Below are 19,188 nucleotides of genomic sequence, written 5' to 3' on the forward strand. Positions count from 1 at the left end.
GTAGCTGAGACTATTAAAGGGATTGTTTGCAAAGTATTGGCGTTACGGCTATAGAGCTAGAATTGTATCTTCCCTTTGCTCCAAGTACATCGGCCCAACGCATCCGATGGAGAGATGCTCCTTCAACATTCCCAGGAGACAGAAAAGACTGTTGGAGCGGATAAAGGTGAAAGGTGAATACTGCTTTGATCCACTCCGCAGTATACGACGACGACTTGATAAGAAAGTGGTCCCATCCGCCACTTGCCATATTGCTGCTTTTGCCGGCATCGCATCCATCGGAGAATGCAGGCATGAAAGGGCCGGTGCTAGAGTAGCTAGGGTATATATAGCAAGTCGTTAAGAATTTTTAAGACGATATCGCAGAGAGATATACCTGGTTATGGCCATATGGACCAAACGCGTGGAAGAACACCTGACCGTGGGCAAACAACTGGGTAGGCCACAACAAAGGTAGAGACTGTGACTGAAACGATGGTAAAGTATAGGTGTTTTGATATAAGAACAAAACATTGGCCAAGTGGAGAGATATGAGTGAATAGCGAGCATATGAATTACAACGAATATTCATGTATAGATTTTTCAACGTTTGTGAAATGTGAGTGTTGAGTTGTACATCACTTCTCTTTGGTTTCTCGTTTGAACATTGTGTTTTATTATTTGGCGATGGCTCCGCGGATATCGAGGTACAATCACAGACGGCAATACAATCCACGTTGTCCGCCTGCCAACTATGCGCAGTCGGACGAATGAATGGACAACACCTTGAGAATGAAGCCGTTTATGGCAGGCTAGCACTGGCAGGCCTCTGATAGCCCGATTATGAGGATCCCCGCAAAACCACCCTCCTGCCGCTAGTCCTCTGTTCGGGTACACTTATACGCGAGTCGGCGTTTTGGGGCACGACGATAGAGGTCACATGGTCACGCAATTGATCTCCTCAGCGTCACCATCTTAAACCCCGAATTCAGTCCATAAGGAACAGATCCGGACGTCGTATTCTGCACCTCTCCAAACCACAGAACTGGGCTGGTCAATTCGAACGTCTACGACGACAATGGCAGACAACTATTACGACCTGGGCGACTACGCATTGCCCGTGAGCACCACCTCGGCCGATGCACAGCTGTGGTTCAACCGCGGCCTGCGCTGGGCCTTTGCGTTCAACCACGAAGAGGCTGTGCGCTGCTTCCGCAAGGCCACCGACCACGACCCGCGCTGTGTCATGGCCTACTGGGGCATTGCATATGCGCGCGGGCCCAACTACAATAAGGCGTGGGTGCGGTTCGACCGATCCGATCTGCAGCGCGCATTTGCGGAGGCCATCGAGGCACTGGCGCATGCCGTCGCGCTCCAAGAGCAAGGGGCCCCCAGCACGCCCCGTGAGAAGGCCGTGGTCGAGGCGCTTCGGCAGCGGTTCCCAGACGACCCGGCAGCCCCGGCCTCGTTCACGCCGGAAACGCTGGGGCAGCTTGACGAACGATATGTCGTGGCCATGCGTAACGTGTACAAGGCGTTCCCAGACGACCTCGAGGTGGCCGGGCTGTTGACGGAGGCGCTCATGTGCGTCAGCCCGCGGCGCCTGTGGGATCTGAGCACGGGTGAGCCGCTGTACCACACGACGGAAGCGCGGGCCGTGCTGGAACCGGCACTGGCTAAAGCACCGGCGCATCCCATGTTTTGCCATTTGTACATTCACCTGATGGAGATGTCGCCGTTTCCTGAAATTGCGCTGCCAGCGGCCAATACGCTGCGCACGCTGATGCCGCAGGGCTCGCACATGCTGCACATGCCGACGCACATTGACGCCGCCGTCGGCGACTACCAAAACGTCGTCGACTCGAACCACCGGGCCATGGTGGCGGACGACGCCTACTTTGCGCAGCAGTCGGCCACGTCATCGTCGTCGTCGCCGCCGCCCGTCCTGTACCACCTGTATCGCATCCACAACGTCTATGTCAAGTGCTACGGCGCCATCATCTCGGGCCAGTCCCAGGCCGCCATCGACGCCGCCACAACCATCCAGACGCTCATCACCCCGGCGCTGCTGAGCATCAAGAGCCCGCCCATGGCCGACTGGGTCGAGAGCATTGCGGGTGCCATGGCGCACGCGCTGATCCGGTTTGGCCGCTGGGAGGCGGTCTTGCAGTGGCCGCTGCCGGCCGACCAGGACCTGTTTGCATCGACGACGGCCATGGTCTACTACGCACGGGGCATTGCTTATGCCGTCACGGGCCGCATCGCGGAGGCAGAGGAGGCCCAGACGAAATTCGAGGCGGCCCGGCTGCGGGTCCCGCCCACGCGGCTCAACGCCCTCCCCGTACTGGAAAAGGACGTGCTGCTCGTGGCACAGGCCATGTTGGCGGGCGAGCTCGCCTACCGCAAGGGCCGTGTCGAAGATGCGTTTCAGCACCTGCGCGCGGCGGTCGCGGCCGAGGACCAGCTCCCGTACAGCGACCCGCCGTCCTGGATGCAGCCGGCGCGGCACGCCCTCGGCGCGCTGCTGCTCGAGCAGGGCCGCACCGACGAGGCCGAGCAGGTCTACCGGGACGACCTGGGGTTCGGCAACCTGCCGCGCCGCAAGGCCCGCATCAACAACGTCTGGGCCCTGCACGGCCTCTGCGAGTGCCTGGAAAAGAACGGCAAGACGGAGCAGCTTGCCATGCTGCGCATCCAGCGGGACACGGCCCTGGCACTGGCCGACATTCCGCTGCACGCGTCATGCTATTGCCGGCTGACGGCATTTCCCGAGGGCGAGCACGCGGGGGCAGCGAAGCACTGCTGCTGATACATATCTAACGAACCAAGTCTAATCATTGTACTCTAAGCTGTAGCTGACATGCACCAACTATGAACTATAAAATGGTTTTCTGTGCTACAACGCGGCATCCGATGCCGCCTATGCGGTGGTATGCCTCGGCCTCTGTCTTCACCACATAGACATGGTGGGAGCCCACGTCCATGTGCGAGGCCATTTGAAGCACCCCAGCGGGGTCGACAATGATGATGTTGGTCGTGCTGGCCAGCCGGCGAATGTTTTCGTGGATGAGCCGCCGGGCGACGTCGTTGAGAGAGTAGGTGTTGCGAAAGGAAAAAAGCGCGGCACAGATGTGCGCATGCGCGCTTCCGTCGCCGTGGCTGTGGCCTTGGCCTGGGTCGTCGCTGTCCTCGCGGGACTGCGCAATCTCCTTGAGAATGGCCCGCGTCAGCCGCTCGGCGCCCGCGAAACGCACGGCGCCGCGCAGCTCAAACACGGCCACCTGCTGCTGGCCGCCCGCGTGCGGCTGGTTGGCGCCGCCGGCCACCGTCGTCGTCCACGAGCGCACGCTGGCCCGGCCGATCTGGCTCATGTCCATCATGTGGAAGCCCATGTCGTGCGACAGCTGCTTGCACATGGCCACGCCGCGCACGCTGTTGCCCCGCTCGTCCAGGCGCGGCGAGAAGACGGCCAGGCCCAGCTGGCCGGGGAGCGCACCAATGATGCCGCCCGAGACGCCGCTCTTGGCCGGGATGCCGACGTTGGAGAGCCAGTCGCCCGACGAGTTGTACATGCCGCACGTGGTCATGACCGACAGCACCTGGCGCACGCTGTCCTGCGGCATGATGCGCTCGCCCGTCAGCGGATGCACGCCGGCGTTGGCCAGCGTGCCCGCCATCATGGCCAGGTCGCGCACATTGACGTTGATGGAGCACTGGCGGATGTAGCCCCGGACGGCGTCCTGCGGATCGCAGCCAATCATGCCGGCCGCCTTGAGCATGTAGCCGATGCCCATGTTGCGGTTGGCGTCCTTGAGCTCCGCCTCGTACACGGCCTCGTCGACGTGCAGCGGGCGGCCCGCCAGCTTCGAGAGCGCCTGCACGATGCGGTCCACGCGCTGCTCGACGGTTGCGTCGGCCGCGACCACTAGCGCGTGCGTCGCCACCGCCCCGGCGTTGATCATGGGGTTCATAGGCCGGTTCGTGCCGGCCTCCAGCGACAGCCGATTGAACGCATCGCCCGAGGGCTCCACCCCGACCTTGTCCAGCACGGCGTCTAGGCCCTGGTCCTGGATGGCGAGCGCGTACACAAAGGGCTTGGAGATGGACTGGATGGAGAACTCGACGGCGTCGTCGCCCACCGAGTACACGCTGCCGTCCACCGTCGCAAGTGCCACGGCCGACCGCGACGTGTCGGCTGTGGCGAGCACATCGATGTAGCTGGCCGGCTCGCCCGAGTCGAGCGGGCCGACATTCTCCAGCAAGCGCGCCAGGTAGTCGGGGATGGGAGACTTCATTTCTGATCGTGTCCGTATGGCGGCTGAGGAAAGAAAGAAACGAACGAAAACAGTAGAACAGAGCCAAATAAGAGAAACAGCAACGCCGCTTGAATGGTTCCCGGACGGGCACGGATGAGAGCTGTCTTCTCGAAGCCAACCTGTGGTGTAGTAAATCTGGCAGCTGAGTAATTTTATTGGCCAGCAACATGTCGGGTTGGGCTTAGCGCCATTGGTCTGTAGGCCTTGGCAAGGCAGTAGAGAGTACAATACAAGTTACTACGAAGCTGTGGCCAACGACAACGGCATCTCGAAGCAGGTAAAAGGAAACTAACAAGGATATAGGCGAACTGTTTTATCATCATCTGGAAGATTTGGAAAGGTGGTCAACAGCCATGAGACCAGGGCCCGTAAAATAGGCCACAAGAATAGTTTGCTGCTAACAAGGAGAGCAATATGGAAATGTTGACAGTAGTTGTCAAGTTTTATATTATTTGCTTACAAGTAAACAAACCACAGAATAACATTAGTCTTGTCAACTGTCTAGAACGAGCTCATCTTATTCGTTAAGCCATGTGGTTGACAAGTGGTCTTTCGCACGTGATCGTCAGTCCAAAGTTACACAGCCTTGTGTCGCTCCTCATAACCGTGCTTTCCATTTTTCAAGATAACCTTAGCTAATCGTCGAGAAATAAAACGCCGTGTAAAAATTTTTTCGACACCGTCCAGCAACCATTTCTGTTTTAACAACGCTTTGTTTATCTCATACCAACCTCGACGGACTCGCTTGTCAACAATGCCTGCAACTCACCCATCGCGCATGCTTCAGAGCGCAGCCACGGGAGTCAAACGGAAACAACTTCCATCTCCCGGCATGTCCACCCACCGTCCTAACACTCGCTCGGCAACCGGATCCAACTCCATGTCCACAACCCTTGTGCCGAGCACGGCAAACGCTGCCGATGTTGCGTTTATCGAAAACGCTAGCGCTTTTCCTGTTGCCGACTCTGTCTTTACAACAGCAGCAGACATCCTCTCCCGCGCATATGCTGCTACTGGTGATGGATTTATTGTTGCACCCGTGTCTTTTGCCGAGTATTGTTCTGTTGCCGATGAGCGCGACCGGCGCGGCAGCAAGGCACGTCTGTTTTACCTCCATGACTCTCGGTTGCTGATTGTCACGGTGCCAACAAATCATCACGAGATGCTACACGGCCAACTATACCACATATTCACCGGAAAGCTTTGGGAGATTGGCTTGGGTGATGACTGGGCCGTGACCCACGCGACGACCTTCAAATCTGCTCTGGGAAATACGTCGGCTGGCGAAGGCGACTCTGGTGGTCGGCCCATATCAGCACGACCTAGTTGTGCCGCATGGCCTGTCTTGGTAATTGAGGCAGGTTGGACGCAGAGCCTCGCCAGTCTCCGCTGCAGAAAAGCCTTTTGGTTCCGTCAATCCGACCACCAGGTCAAGATCGTCCTTTTGGTGAAAGGCTTCCCGCTCGGCGGCAACAGAGACGGAGGTCCTGAAAAGAGGATTTTGATAGAACACTGGCAGGAGCCGTACCGGCTGCACCGTCTCGGTGCCACTGAGACCAGAGCCCATGCAGCCGCCACTCGTGACAGTGTCTGTCTCCAGACAATTAATATTGTCTGGGCCGGGCCTATACCGTACGACGATGCGTCTATGCCGGTGCGTCAAGACCCGACCAACTTCAATGTGACTAGAGGGCCGTTGAAGTTGGACTTTTGCCATATTTTCTTGCGACAGCCGAGGCCCCACACAAACGAGCAGGACATTATCATAAGCGATAGCGAACTGCAGCGGTTCGCGGCCCTTATGTGGCTGCCCTAGTCCTGGCGGTTTTGCAGTAAATATGACTGGACTTGAACCTGAAAATTCAAACGCCAACTTGCCATTTTACTATTACAATTCTTTTGTTACAGACCTATTGCGTCATCAAGTACTCTGGCTGCTTTAGGCATCGTCCCATTGTTCAAATATCTATCCGAGAACGAAGGGAGCTCGCGAAGGGATTAGGGATGGGTTTAATAGCGAAAAGATCACGTATCCCAAGTCGAACAAAAAAAGTAGGTATTAGAAAGTATAAAATTTAATCGACTTGCCCTCTTTCCGGCGGAGGGCCATGGATAATCTGATTTATTACCGTCTAGTGAATGTACAGTGAATTCCGGTTGAATCTATGGTGGCCTCGGCACCACATCGGCATAACCAGTACGACGGCCACGACGGCCACGATGGCCACAACGGGCATGTCCTCCACTCTACTCCTTGTGGTACACGACCGCGGCGACCTTGGACGCCTCCTCACCAAAGACGTCGACGTCCGTGGAAGCAAATTTGCGTGCGGAGATTCCCTTCTCAAAGAGAACATCGAGCTCGGAAAAGGTGCGACCGCGGGGCTCGGGCAGGCGGAAATACGCCCATACGGTGCTACAGAAGCAGAGGCCGCCCCAGAAGAAGCCGGCCTTGCCGGCCCAGTGCCAAGCAGTTGGGTTGAGCATGTACGGGATGACCACGCCATTCACGATGCTAAAGATGTTGTAGAGGTTGCGGGCGAGCACAATGGTCTTGTTGCGGACGCGGGTGGCTGGCATTTCCGAAACGAGACTGTAACAGACGGGGCCGACGGTGGAATCGTAGACGAACGTGTAGACGAGCAGCATGGAGCCCGTGGCCCAGGCGGTGGCGATGTTGGCGCTCTGCGTGGTGCCGTCGGCGTTGATGAGGATGGTGCTGGCGCCGGGCGCGAGGCTGATGAAACCGACGATGAGGAGAAGGACGCAGAGGGTGAAGAGGCCACCGACATACAGGGTGCGGCGGCCGAAATGGGACATGAGCACCCAACTGAAGAGCGTGCCGAAGAAGCCGATGCCGTACTGCGCGAGCGACATGTCAAAGGATTTGTCGGTGGCCAGGCCGGCGTTCTCGTAAAAGTACGTGCTGTAGCCCATGAGGCCGGCACCACAGAGGTTCTGCACGGCCCAGGTCAGGCACGAAATCTCGGTGCGACGGAGGTTGGCCTTGGAGAAGCACGACAAGTAGCTTGTGCCTTCGCACAGCTGGGCCTCGAGCGCCGTGGTGTGCACCATCATGGACACGGTCTCGGTGAGGTCGTCGCCCGGGCCGGAGGCCAGGCGGCGCAGCGACGCGGTGGCCTCGGCGAGACGGCCCTTGCGCACAAGCCACCAGGGGCTCTCGGGGGCGAGGAAGACTGCCACAATCAGCGGCACGGGCCACACCCACTGGACGGCAAAGGGGATGCGGTAGGCCCACTCGTCGGTGCGCGACAGCAGGCCGCGCAGCACGGACGAGCCAACGATCTGGCCAATGACCCAGCAGAGGTTGACGTAGGTGGTCAGGTACGCGCGCAGCACAACGGGGCACACCTCGGAGGCGTACGTGACGGTGACGGTCTGGAACACGCCCAGGGGGATGCCCATGAGGATCTCGCCGGCGATCAGGGCCGGCTTGTTGGGCGCGAAAAACAGGATGAAAATGAAGGCGACGACGGACGACAGCGCGGCCAGCATGGTCTTGCGGTAGCCGAAGCGCTCGGTCACGATGCCCGTGGCCATCAGGCCCAGGATCTGGCCGCAGTTCATGCCGTTGGTCAGGCCGGCTTGCCACGCGGCCGACAGAGCGCGCGTGCCGTCGGGCTGCAGGTCACCGTACCGGTCCTTGAAGGCCGGGTACGCAAAGAAGCTGCCCATCAGCACAACATCGTAGCCTTCCATGATGATGGCCGTCGAGAACAGCACCGACCAGCCAATGGCGTGCGGGTACGTTTTGATGCCGCGCCACAGCGTCATCGAGTGCTCCTTGGCAGTCGCGGCCTGGGCCTCGGCGGACACGTCGGCCATGTGCGCGTCGTCCGGCAGGTGCATGTCATTGTGGGCTTCCTTCTTGGTGTCCATGGTGGGTGGTGGGTGGGGAGTGGAGGGTAGAGGGTGTCGATCAAGAATAAACAATTGGGAAGATGAGAAGGTGATCGAATCCGATGAGGACCATCAAATCATCCTGAGAGCGGGCCGGCCTCGTGTCTTTATGTCTTGCAATCCGGAGCAACCTCATAATCGACGGTCTAAGCCGTATAATAGGACTGTGACATCTTTCTGGGTTCTTTTTCTTTCTCTTTCTCCTTTCTTTTCTTTTCAACTCTTTTCAACCAAACTTTTTTAGCCGCCCTGCTGTAACCTAGTGCTCATGTTTTCCCTTTTGCCCAACAAAACCGCGCTTCTACAAATCTAGATTCGCCTGCCGGCATATTACTTCATTCCACCAAGCCACGAGACCAGACACTCGTTGTTGTCTTGGGCGGCTGGCCTGGCCATGTCGCGTTTTCCCGGCTATTTACCACATGCGGTTTACCGCGCAAATGCTAAGCATTTTAGGTTGGGGTAGTGACTGCAGTGAATGCGTGGAGGGCCAGACCTCCGCGATTTGCGGGTCCTCTGACAACTGGGGAAAGAAGACCGCTATCCCCATCCTTGTGGGTGAAAGAGGGGATTCACGTTTTTTGGGAATATGGCATAATCATGATGCCGTGGCTGATCCGTCACCTTTGCATCCGACATACGCCCACCGGACAATTACCAGCTTTGCGCATTTTGCCTGACAAAAACCAAAAAATCAAAACAAAAACAAAATCCCCCCCCCAAAAAATGCTGACGTTCAAGCTGAGCCACGACAGCCGTGGAGCGCTGCTGCAGCATCCACCTGGGCCTGCCTGCGACCAGTGTCGCCACAAGAAGTCTGCGTGCAACCGGCGGAGTCCTTGCCAGGCCTGCGTGCGTCACGACATTGCCTGCTCCTACATGGCCATGCCAAAACAAAGGGGCCGCCGTCCACGGGCCCGGCCATTACCGTCAGCGCCTGCTGTCGAGGACGCCGAACATGAGCCGGCTGCTACACACACTGTCCACACTGTCCACACTATCCACACTACCCTCAATACCACACAAAGCCAACAAAGCTTGGACGCACCCGTGCCAGAAGCGACGTCCAGCATGGGCGCTCTGCCACCCATGGAACCCCGCCGTGACCTTCCGGCCCCTCAACAGGACGACATGACGAGCCCTTCGTTTACCGTCTGGACCATGAATTCGGACGCAGCCGCCGACGCACTGCCCAGCGACCACAGCCCCGTTTCGTCGCTGCCGTGGTCCACCGACACCGAATCGTTTGCGTCTGTCGAGCGCACGTCGTCACCGTCCCGCGCGTTTTGCGTCGAGATGGCGGACTGCGACGCGTGGTTCGCCGGCTGTGAGGGCCCGCCGGTGGCAGCAGCGGTGCCGGATACGACGACAGCGACGACAGTGGTGGGACTGCCGCCGTCCGCGCTGCCGGCACCGTTGGCCGAGATCCGCATGTACGTCGACGTCTTCTTCGAGCAGTTGTATCCCGTCTTCCCAGTCATCGACCACAACGAGCTCTACACGCTGCTGCGGCAGACGGAGCGCGGCGAGACGCCACTGCCGCTGGGCATGTACGCGTGTCTGTGTGCACTGTCCGGTGCCGTGATCGTGCAGCTCAATATGACGAGCAGCGACGCCGACGCCACCGCAAGCCCCTACACGGGTGGCGGCGGCGGTGGTGGCAGCCCCGGTGTCCTCGCCGAGGCGCAGGCGCAGGCGTCCCGGCGTGTCAAGTCGTCGGCCACCCACTTTATCGGACTGTGCCAAGAGGCGCGCCGCCAGCAGGACTTTATCGAGCACTGCGATGAGTGGACGGTGCTGACGTCGTTCTTTCTGTTCGCCTACCACGGCAACCTCAATCAGAGCCAACTGTCGTGGTACTACCTGCGCGAGGCCATTGGCTTCCTCCAGGCGCTGCGGCTCGACGAGGAGGACGCGTACTTTGGCCTGCCTATGGCGGTCGCGCAGCGCAAGCGGCGGCTCTTTTGGCTTCTTTTCATCACGGAACGGTGGGTCCCTTTTTTCCCACGGAGTGGTATACAAACGGACGGAAACAGAAAACAAAGGGACCGACACACTAACACCTTCGCAGGGCCTACGCGCTACAGCACCGCCGGCGCGCCGTGCTGCGCCCCGACATTGAGTTGCCCGGCATCTTCGGCTCGCAGGACCCGCGCATCGGCTGCGGCTTCGTCACGCTCGTCAAGCTTTTTTCGTCGGTCAGCGACGCCTTTGTCAACGCCTGGAGCAGCCAGCCGCTGACGGACTGCGAGCCCTGTCCGCCGGCCCTCTCCAAACCGCACCCGCACCACTGTGGCGGCACCACCACCACCACCAACACCCGCACCAGCAACACCAGCATCGAGCTGTTCCGCCCCAACGACGTCATGAATGTGCTCTCCATGGCTGAGATTGACGAAACCCAGCGCCTCGACATTCTCATCACTGAGAAGTGGCTCAACGTCCTCATTCACCAGTTGCACAATGGCAGCAACAGCAGCAGAGCTGGCGGCAACCCACTGCTTCCTGCGTCGTGTAGTTACGGCGGCGGCAGTAGCATTGCCGCCGTGCAGATCGGCAGCGTCTTTGTCATAGCCAAGAGCGTCGAGCAGCTGATTTCATCCGCAAGCCCCACATCGCTGCGGTGCCACGGCATCGGCATGGTTATGTTTTTTTTTTTTTTTTTTTTTTTTTTTTTCGCCTAGACCGACGTTGTACATTCTACGTTGAACATCTACGTTGAACATTCGCTGACGAACCCACGTCCCAGGAGCAAAAAGTGTCCGACATTGCCAATTGCCTGTGCGAGGCCCTCACGGCCCACCACGCCGGCGACAGCCTGCCCCTGCCCGCCGACAGGGCCATCGCCATCGGCTACCTGAACAGCTTCATGCTGTTTCTCGCGCACTTCCGCAACCATACTTCAGAGTACTTTGGGCCTCTCGTGCAGCGCGCGGGCGCCATCCTGGGAACGCAGAGCCTTCTGCCGGCACTTCTCCTGCCAGTGGACGTCGACGTTGGGGTCGGGGCCAGCGTCGGGCTCGGGAACGGGAACGTGCCCGGCCTTGTGGAGGCGGACATGAGTGATACGCAGGCGGCTCACAATGGGTTTACGCTGCTGCCGCGGCACGCCGATGAGAGCGAAATGTAAAATTATATTGTCTTCTTTTTGTACCAGTCTTTATATCCAATCTTCTGCCAGGAAATTACACAGGCATGCCAACGGTTCTTTTCTGTCCTCCCACCCCAATTGTGTCCACGCGATGTGCGAGTCGAGAGTATCGCCGAGGCGTGTGCAGATTCCCGGCGTAATATAACGTACAGGTACGAAATACAGGCAAGGTCCATCGTCAGCTTCATGCCTGACTTTGTGGACTTGTACTCGTACGTGCACTACGGTGTGGCGTTGTGAACCATATGAAGGAGCCGGGAGGCAGGCGAAGCAAAGGACCCTCTGCTCTCGGCACAAACCTCCTCTTTTCTCACATCTCACATGCTGTAGATGTGCCCGCCGCAAGACGCTGCGGACTCGGATCGGGGGGTCGACGCCCCACAGAACGCCTAACAGCGACTCCGAAAAAGGACCAAGGAGCTTTGCCCTTTTCGGTAATAAGCCGCCAAGCAGCTCAAAACCGTTGAAACCCAGCCATAAGGGGGTATTTTACCCTCTTTTTATATCTTTTTTATTTCATTTCTGACAGGAAACGTGAATGACTGCTGTTTGGCTGCTCTTTCGTCTGGTGTTTTTCCAAAGAATTCCGAAAGAATTTTTTCAAGAAGCCGTCGGCGTAAGAACAAGACCACCATGTCGACCAACGCTGTCTCCGATCTCCAGCTGGTGCAAGCCGCCGAGACTGCCGTGGGTAGCGTGCCTGCAACCCGGCACTGGTGGAAAGAGGCCTGCATCTACCAGATCTACCCGGCCTCGTTTTTTGACTCCAATGGCGACGGCATCGGCGACATTGCCGGCATCGAGTCCAAGCTGGACTATCTGCAGACGCTGGGCGTCGACGTTGTCTGGCTGTGTCCAGGTAGGTGCATCTGCTTTCCTTCTCTGTGCTATGGTTAAGGAGATGCCTTGAAGATGCCATGCTGACCAAAACCTAGTGTATACATCGCCCCAGGTCGACATGGGCTACGACATTGCCGACTACCGCACGATCCACAAGCCGTACGGCACGTTGGACGACGTCGACCGCCTGATTGCCGCCCTACACCAGCGCCAGATGAAGCTGGTCATGGACCTGGTGGTGAATCACACGTCGGACCAGGTGCGTGCGCGGATGAGAATGAATGAGAACGGACGAGAACGGACGAGAACGGATAAGAACGGACAAGGACGGACGAGGTCGTCTTTGGGTATGATGTCTAACATTTTGTGTCACAGCATGAGTGGTTTCAACAGTCCCGGTCGAGCCGTGACAGCCCCATGCGGGATTGGTACATCTGGCGCAAGCCAGTTTTCGCCCCAGACGGCACCAGACACCCCCCGAACAACTGGGCGTCCATCTTCGGAGGTATGTCAACGCATTGCTACGTACAAAAACAGGCTGATCGAACCATGACTCACCGTCTTCTAGGAAGCGCGTGGGAGTATGACGAGGCTACCAGGGAGTACTACCTGCACCTCTTCTGCACGGAGCAGCCCGACCTCAACTGGGAAAACCCTGCCGTCGTCGCCGCCGTCCACGACATCATGACCTTTTGGCTAGACCGCGGCGTCGATGGCTTCCGCATGGACGTCATTAACCTCATCAGCAAGGTGCCTGGCCTGCCCGATGCACCCATCACCCTGCCCGGCGCCGCCTTCCAGCCCGCCCACGACCACTACGCCAACGGTCCGCGGTTGCACGAATTCCTGCGTGGCCTGCGCGCGATCCTCGACCGCTACAATGCATTTGCCATCGGTGAGATGCCGTGGGCAAAGACGACCGACGAAGTTGTTATGTCGGTCGCCGAGGACCGGCGGGAGTTGAACATGGTGTTCCAGTTCGATATGTAAGTCTCTCTACGAACTCTACTCCATGGTAGGCTGAAACATGACAAAAGAGGGCCCGCTGGCTAACCCATCCTCCCTCCCCGGATTAGTGTCGACATGGACATGGGCGTCGGGGGAAAGTTCTCGCCACGGACATGGACGCTGCAGACGCTCAAGGACATTGTGCAGAAGTGGCAGACGTGCATGCAGGCGCAGGGCGGCTGGAACACGTTGTTCCTCGAGAACCACGACCAGAGCCGGTCGGTATCGCGCTTCACGCCACACCGGCCCGCGCACCGCAGTAGAGCCGCCAAGATGCTGGCTACCTTCATCGGCCTGCAGTCAGGCACGCTGTTCATCTACCAGGGCCAGGAGCTGGGTATGCAGAACCTGCCCAAAGAGTGGCCCATCGAGGAGTACCTAGACGTCGAAACGCAGAATTTTTACAAAGAGTGAGTCCAACGCTGCCCATTTGTTTTCTTTCTCGATTTGATTTTCATTCTCTACAATGCTCCATGTTCGTCCACCAACACGCTTAGATTCGTTTCAAAACACGGCGGCGATAAAGCCGGCGTCCAGCAGCTCCTCGGCCAAGTTGCCCTCAAGGCGCGCGACCACGCCCGCTCTCCTGTTCAGGTACGTCACTGGAAATGATCCCCCGAACATTGTTCTATTCTTGCCAACTACTGACGCCCATGAGTGGACGGACGAGGCAAACGCCGGTTTCACCACCGGCACGCCCTGGATGCGCGTCAACGACGACTACGGGGAATGCAACGCCCAGGGCCAGCTCAAAGACGCCGACAGCGTCTTTGCCTTCTGGCGCCGCCTCCTGCAGCTGCGCCGCCACCGCCCCGATGTCTTTGTATACGGCCGCTTCGAGATGGTGGACATGGGCCACCCGACTGTCGTCTGCTACCGCCGCATCAGCGCGACGAGTGGCGCCACCGCCACCGTCGTCGCGAACTTCACGGATAACGACCAGCGCTGGGCCATGCCGCCTGAGTTGTGGTCTCTACCGGGCCGGGCCAGGGTGATCCTGACTAATGTAGGTGCAGGGTCACCGCTTGAGGTCGACGTCCAACCAGACCATACCGTGCTTTTGAAGCCGTTTGAGGCGTTTGTGCTGCTCGAAGAGTCGTCCGCGGTTCCTTCGCGCGTTCCCAAGGGACACCTGTAAGACGAGAACGAATTAAGTAAGATAGACGCTTATACACAAACAGATAGAATTTAACACAACTATATTTTTTGTCTTTACCCATTCTACCTATTCTTATCAATTTATCATTACATAAACATCTTATATATTAATGAACATAAGAATCAGACAACTCTGCAGAATTCAGAATCAACAATCATTCATCACATATTATATCATACTATTATTCAGGAACTACGCAACAGTACGGCATTCTGAGTCGTGATACATGTGATACCTCACTTCTTGTTCCGTTACCTGGCATCTCGAAGCCAGTAACGTACTACGCTCGTGCGTAACATAAGTAACCGTTATTATTAATCAATGCATGATTTGGGACCAAAAAAGGGCCATGTAGAAGCGAGACAAATGTGGTTGGTGACCATTCCGTCACGCGATGAGAACGCCAACGGGGCCAAACTTCAAAAGGTAAATAACCGTAATTGCTACAGGGGATTACTCTCAGTAGGGTCCGCGGGGGCAGGTGAAGGTGTGGAGGAGAGGGTTGGCTTATGCAGACCTGGCTCTCAGGAAACCGAATTAACGCTTAACCAGAATCGGTAAATAACCGCAACCACACACTTACTTTTTTTTCGTCCTCACCTCCGCACTGCAAAACCAAAACCAAACATTTTCGTGTACTATGCTTCCCCGTGGGGAAGGCAATGCGGAATCGTTACCGAGGTAGGTCCGACAAAGTGCAAAACGAAAATAGTCCAAACGAAAAATAGAAAAAGAAGAGCAAAAAAAAGAAGAACCATGAAACGCGGGGAAAATGACAACAGACAGCATACATTCAGACGGGCGCTTGCTACCGTAGTCGTATTCGCCAAACTCATATAAACGGGCCCTGCGATCCATCGTGTTGATGTTGGCAAGATGTTGCGATAATCGTCAACACTGGAAACCGCAAATTCCAATTTACGGTCCTTGGCACATTCAACTCTCCACTGCCGCACAAAATGCCATCTTTTCGCGCTTTGGCAGCCGCCGTCCTTCTGCTCGTCCCCGGCTGCGTCCGGGGGGCGGCCGTCAACTCGAACCCGGGCAACAGCCACGCTCACGGTGGTGGTCACGGTGGTGGCAAAGGCGGTGGTCAGCGGAACGGCAACGTGACGCACTGCGGCACGGATTTTTGCACGTGGTGGCACACGACCGGTGAGATCAACACGTGGACGCCGGTGAAGCCGGGAAATGTGCGCCAGTCGCACCGCTACTCAGTCGAGGTCAGCCCGGCCGGCGCCAACACCTTCTACGACTCGTTTGTCTACGAGGCCATCCCGCGCAATGGCAACGGCCGCATCTACGCACCGACGGATGCGCCCTACAGCAACACATTGAGCGCCACCGTCGATGACGGAATCTCCATCGAGCCGTCCATCGGGCTCAACATGGCGTGGTCGCAGTTCGAGTACAGCCACGATGTGGACGTGCGCATCACCACCATCGACGGCTCGACGCTGGGCGGCGCCGGCAGCGTGACCATCCGGCCGACGGCAGACAACCTCGCCATGCGCGACGGCGGCGATGGCAGCGTCATCATCCGCGTGCCAGCAGCAACCAATGGCTACCGCTTCTCCGTGGAGTTTGCCAACGATCTGTACAGCTTTCGGTCCAACGGCTCCGACTACGTGACGTCGGGTGGTAGCGTCGTGGGGGTTGAGCCGACAAACGCGCTGGTCATCTTTGCCAGCCCGTTCCTGGCCGCCAGCGACGTGCCCAGCATGACGGCCGCCAACACGCACACGATGACGCCGGGCCCCATCAACAACGGCGACTGGGGCAACAAGTCCATCCTGTACTTTCCCCCGGGCGTGTATTACATGAACCAGGACCAGTCCGGCAACGTGGGCAAGCTCGGCTCCAACCACATGCGCCTGGGCAGCAACACGTACTGGGTGCACTTTGCGCCGGGCGCGTACGTCAAAGGCGCCATCGAGTACTTTACGACCGCGGCCCAGTTCTACGCGACAGGCCACGGCGTGTTGTCTGGCGAGAACTACGTGTACCAGGCGAACGCGGCCGAGGACTACGTGGCCGTCAAGAGCGACACGACGTCCCTGCGCATGTGGTGGCATAACAACCTCGTGCGTGGCCAGACGTGGACGTGCCAAGGGCCAACGATTGCGGCACCGCCGTTCAATACCATGGACTTCAATGGCAACAGCGACGTCAGCAGCCGCATCAGCAACTACAAGCAAGTCGGTGCCTTTTTCTTCCAGACCGACGGCCCCGAGATCTATGCCAACAGCATCGTGCACGACGTCTTCTGGCACGTCAACGACGACGCTCTCAAAATATACTACTCCGGCGCATCCGTGTCCCGCGCCACCATCTGGAAGGGCCACAACGACCCCGTCATTCAGATGGGCTGGACCGTGCGCAGCATCAGCGGCGTCACCATCGACACCCTCAACGTGATCCACGCACGCTACAGCAAGTCCGAGACGGTCGTGCCGTCGGCCATCATCGGCGCCTCCCCGTTTTACGAGGACGGCATGACCGTCAGCCCCAACGAATCCATCTCCATGTCTGTGTCCAACATTGTCTGCGAGGGCCTGTGTCCCGCGCTGATGCGCATTACGCCGCTGCAGAGCTACACCAACTTCAAGGTGACCAACGTCTCGTTCCCCGACGGCCTGCAGACCAACAGCATTGGCATCGGCGAGAGCCTCATCCCCGCTGCGAGCGGCGTCACCATGGACTTGATCATCTCCAACTGGACCGTCAACGGCACCAAGGTCACCATGTCCAACTTTGGCAGCGCCGATCTGGGCCAATTTAACATTGATGCCAGCTACTGGGGTGAATGGGAGATCGTCTAAGCAGGCGACCTTGCCGTAAGCCTTTTGAATAATGTAAGATAAACCGGCCGTCTTAGCAGTCGAAAAATGTAGAGCGGGCTAAGAAAAGTATATATATACTTTTTTGTCATGAAATAAAAAACACTGCCTTTGACTTTTTCCTTGGGATTTTGTAAACATCCGCATTCACGCACAACATAGTCGGATTCGATTGTGTTTTGCGAACTAAAAACATATTGACAAGATATAATCTGGTTGCTCGTTCTAGAGTTCGGTTCTAGCCACACGGGTATTATCCTCGTCGGCGGCGTTTATTTGACGAAGTTTGTACGCGGTGCCACCTTCAAGCTGGTTGACACGGGCGCGAAATGCTTCATTCTTCTTGCAACGTTTATCCGTAACCACACCGTTATTAAAGCCGTTAAACTCGTGGCTGCTTATTAGATAAAAAGAAGGAATGTTTATGTTACAAAGAGCACACTCCTTAAGTGAAGAAGCGTAATCCTTGCTGGTTTATTCGGCCACAGGGGCTTGTTCGCTAAGACAGTGATAAGGTGTAACGGTCGAACCTACTCAACATGTCTAACAGGGGTGTTGTCAGGAGTTGTTGGATACGTAGTCACAATAGAGGCTTAAGAGAGTTCGAACAGTGGCCGGGGGCGAAGATAGGTATGGTATTGTTACAAGACTAAATCTTGCCTCCTCTCTCTTCGGAGAGAGGAGGGTTCCTACGGAGAACCAACAACCATACAATAGACTACAATAGTGATACCTAGGCCTAGTGCTTCTGTGATCCGTACCCTACCCTGGAAGAGCCCGTAAGTCGACACTACGTGTCGTGCGCAACTCTAGGGACGTACGGTTGGAAGCCATAGGGACCAATGTCAACACGTGCGTGGTCGTCGCGGGCGACGCTGGCAGAAAAGCAGCGAATGAGGCGTTGGTCTGTTATAACAAACTCGGATAAACAAAAGAAATGAAGGACTCGGATCTACTGAGCCACAGACAACGACATCCCGTATACAGAAAACTACATTGATCACCTAGCAGAGCCGCCATGTCTCCAGGGAGAGTGCCTTCGTACCACAACCGCTTCGGTCGCTGGGATAGGCTACCAAAATCGGGCCCCTTCAAAAAAAAATAAAAAATAACAACTATAAGTAAATAGTACCTCGAAAGGACAAACCCCTCCACTGCAACAGCCGCCAAAAATAGTGGCCTCCGCCAGACAAAAGTGGCGGGCACAACAGCGCTTTCTCGCTTTAACGTGTAATTAATCGTCTCTGTGTGTGTTTTGGTGGAGGTGGTATGCAGTTTTGCTAGACATTTCTTAACAATAAAATGGAACGACAAAACTTAAGAAATAAGAATCGAAAAGTAAATTAAAGATAAAGAACGAAAGCTAACAATATCAAAGTATCTTCATGAAATGCCTCTCGATACGAAAAGGGCCGAGAAGAGAACAAGGTAGCAGACCCACCGGAATCCAGCAGTCAAGGTGCGACGATCCGAGGTTCCGCCACCACGCCAAACGAGAGTTTGGTAGAGGCGGGACCAGGTAGATCATCTTCCCCAAACAGGACGTCCCTGGAACTGAGGTTACATTCAATGGCAGAAGCTTATTTCTTGCTGTTGATTTTAACACGTCACATGCTGGCTCATATGGTTCACGACCTGCAAAGCACCTGCAATTGATTTTATGTCCGTGGCTATCTTGTCATAGGCATGGTTTTCGTTTACGAATATTTTAGTTTCCATGAGAGGACATTGTTCCCACCGCCATTTAGCCACGACAACGACTGGTTTTGACCGGCAATACCGGCCCTGACGTGGAGAGCATCGTACAACGACCAACGTCTAGCACTGCCCTCAGCCTAACTCGTTCTGCGCCGGACCGTGACATCCGTTTTGTAGGAGAGATCGTCGGATGGTAGCGCTTTGAAACGTAGTCGAATGTTGACGAAAGAAGACAATTGATATTTCTTTCGACTCCCATTTACCTGACACTCAGAT

General features: G+C 56.7%; 7 protein-coding genes across 7 annotated transcripts; 5 read left to right on the forward strand and 2 right to left on the reverse strand.

Moving 5' to 3' along the window:
* Window positions 1-1,057: 1,057 nt before the first annotated feature.
* Window positions 1,058-2,788, forward strand: SPSK_03240 (tetratricopeptide repeat domain protein; the record flags this gene model as incomplete). The annotated part of the gene is made up of 1 exon (XM_016730081.1): window positions 1,058-2,788. One exon carries the CDS (start codon window positions 1,058-1,060, stop codon window positions 2,786-2,788), a length of 1,731 nt encoding a protein of 576 aa, XP_016584735.1.
* A 67-nt stretch (window positions 2,789-2,855) lies between these two features.
* On the reverse strand, window positions 2,856-4,274 carry SPSK_03351 (glutaminase; the record flags this gene model as incomplete). The annotated part of the gene is made up of 1 exon (XM_016730189.1): window positions 2,856-4,274. The coding sequence occupies one exon, from the start codon at window positions 4,272-4,274 to the stop codon at window positions 2,856-2,858; it is 1,419 nt and encodes a 472-aa protein (XP_016584736.1).
* A 775-nt stretch (window positions 4,275-5,049) lies between these two features.
* Window positions 5,050-6,111, forward strand: SPSK_03478 (uncharacterized protein; the record flags this gene model as incomplete). Its single annotated transcript, XM_016730316.1, has 1 exon — window positions 5,050-6,111. One exon carries the CDS (start codon window positions 5,050-5,052, stop codon window positions 6,109-6,111), a length of 1,062 nt encoding a protein of 353 aa, XP_016584737.1.
* Window positions 6,112-6,542: 431 nt separating this feature from the next.
* Window positions 6,543-8,195, reverse strand: SPSK_03264 (MFS alpha-glucoside transporter; the record flags this gene model as incomplete). The annotated part of the gene is made up of 1 exon (XM_016730104.1): window positions 6,543-8,195. One exon carries the CDS (start codon window positions 8,193-8,195, stop codon window positions 6,543-6,545), a length of 1,653 nt encoding a protein of 550 aa, XP_016584738.1.
* Window positions 8,196-8,942: 747 nt separating this feature from the next.
* SPSK_03086 (uncharacterized protein) lies at window positions 8,943-11,346 on the forward strand (the record flags this gene model as incomplete). The annotated part of the gene is made up of 3 exons (XM_016729927.1): window positions 8,943-10,204; window positions 10,288-10,858; window positions 10,966-11,346. 3 exons carry the CDS (start codon window positions 8,943-8,945, stop codon window positions 11,344-11,346), a joined length of 2,214 nt encoding a protein of 737 aa, XP_016584739.1.
* A 654-nt stretch (window positions 11,347-12,000) lies between these two features.
* SPSK_03099 (alpha-amylase) lies at window positions 12,001-14,353 on the forward strand (the record flags this gene model as incomplete). The annotated part of the gene is made up of 7 exons (XM_016729940.1): window positions 12,001-12,226; window positions 12,303-12,466; window positions 12,583-12,712; window positions 12,776-13,193; window positions 13,284-13,625; window positions 13,713-13,809; window positions 13,874-14,353. The coding sequence occupies 7 exons, from the start codon at window positions 12,001-12,003 to the stop codon at window positions 14,351-14,353; spliced, it is 1,857 nt and encodes a 618-aa protein (XP_016584740.1).
* A 980-nt stretch (window positions 14,354-15,333) lies between these two features.
* Window positions 15,334-17,196, forward strand: SPSK_03206 (uncharacterized protein; the record flags this gene model as incomplete). Its single annotated transcript, XM_016730047.1, has 1 exon — window positions 15,334-17,196. The coding sequence occupies one exon, from the start codon at window positions 15,334-15,336 to the stop codon at window positions 17,194-17,196; it is 1,863 nt and encodes a 620-aa protein (XP_016584741.1).
* Window positions 17,197-19,188: the final 1,992 nt, after the last annotated feature.

Source organism: Sporothrix schenckii, assembly GCF_000961545.1.
Source record: "Sporothrix schenckii 1099-18 chromosome Unknown Cont47, whole genome shotgun sequence".
In the NCBI taxonomy this organism is placed as follows: Eukaryota; Fungi; Ascomycota; class Sordariomycetes; order Ophiostomatales; family Ophiostomataceae; genus Sporothrix; species Sporothrix schenckii.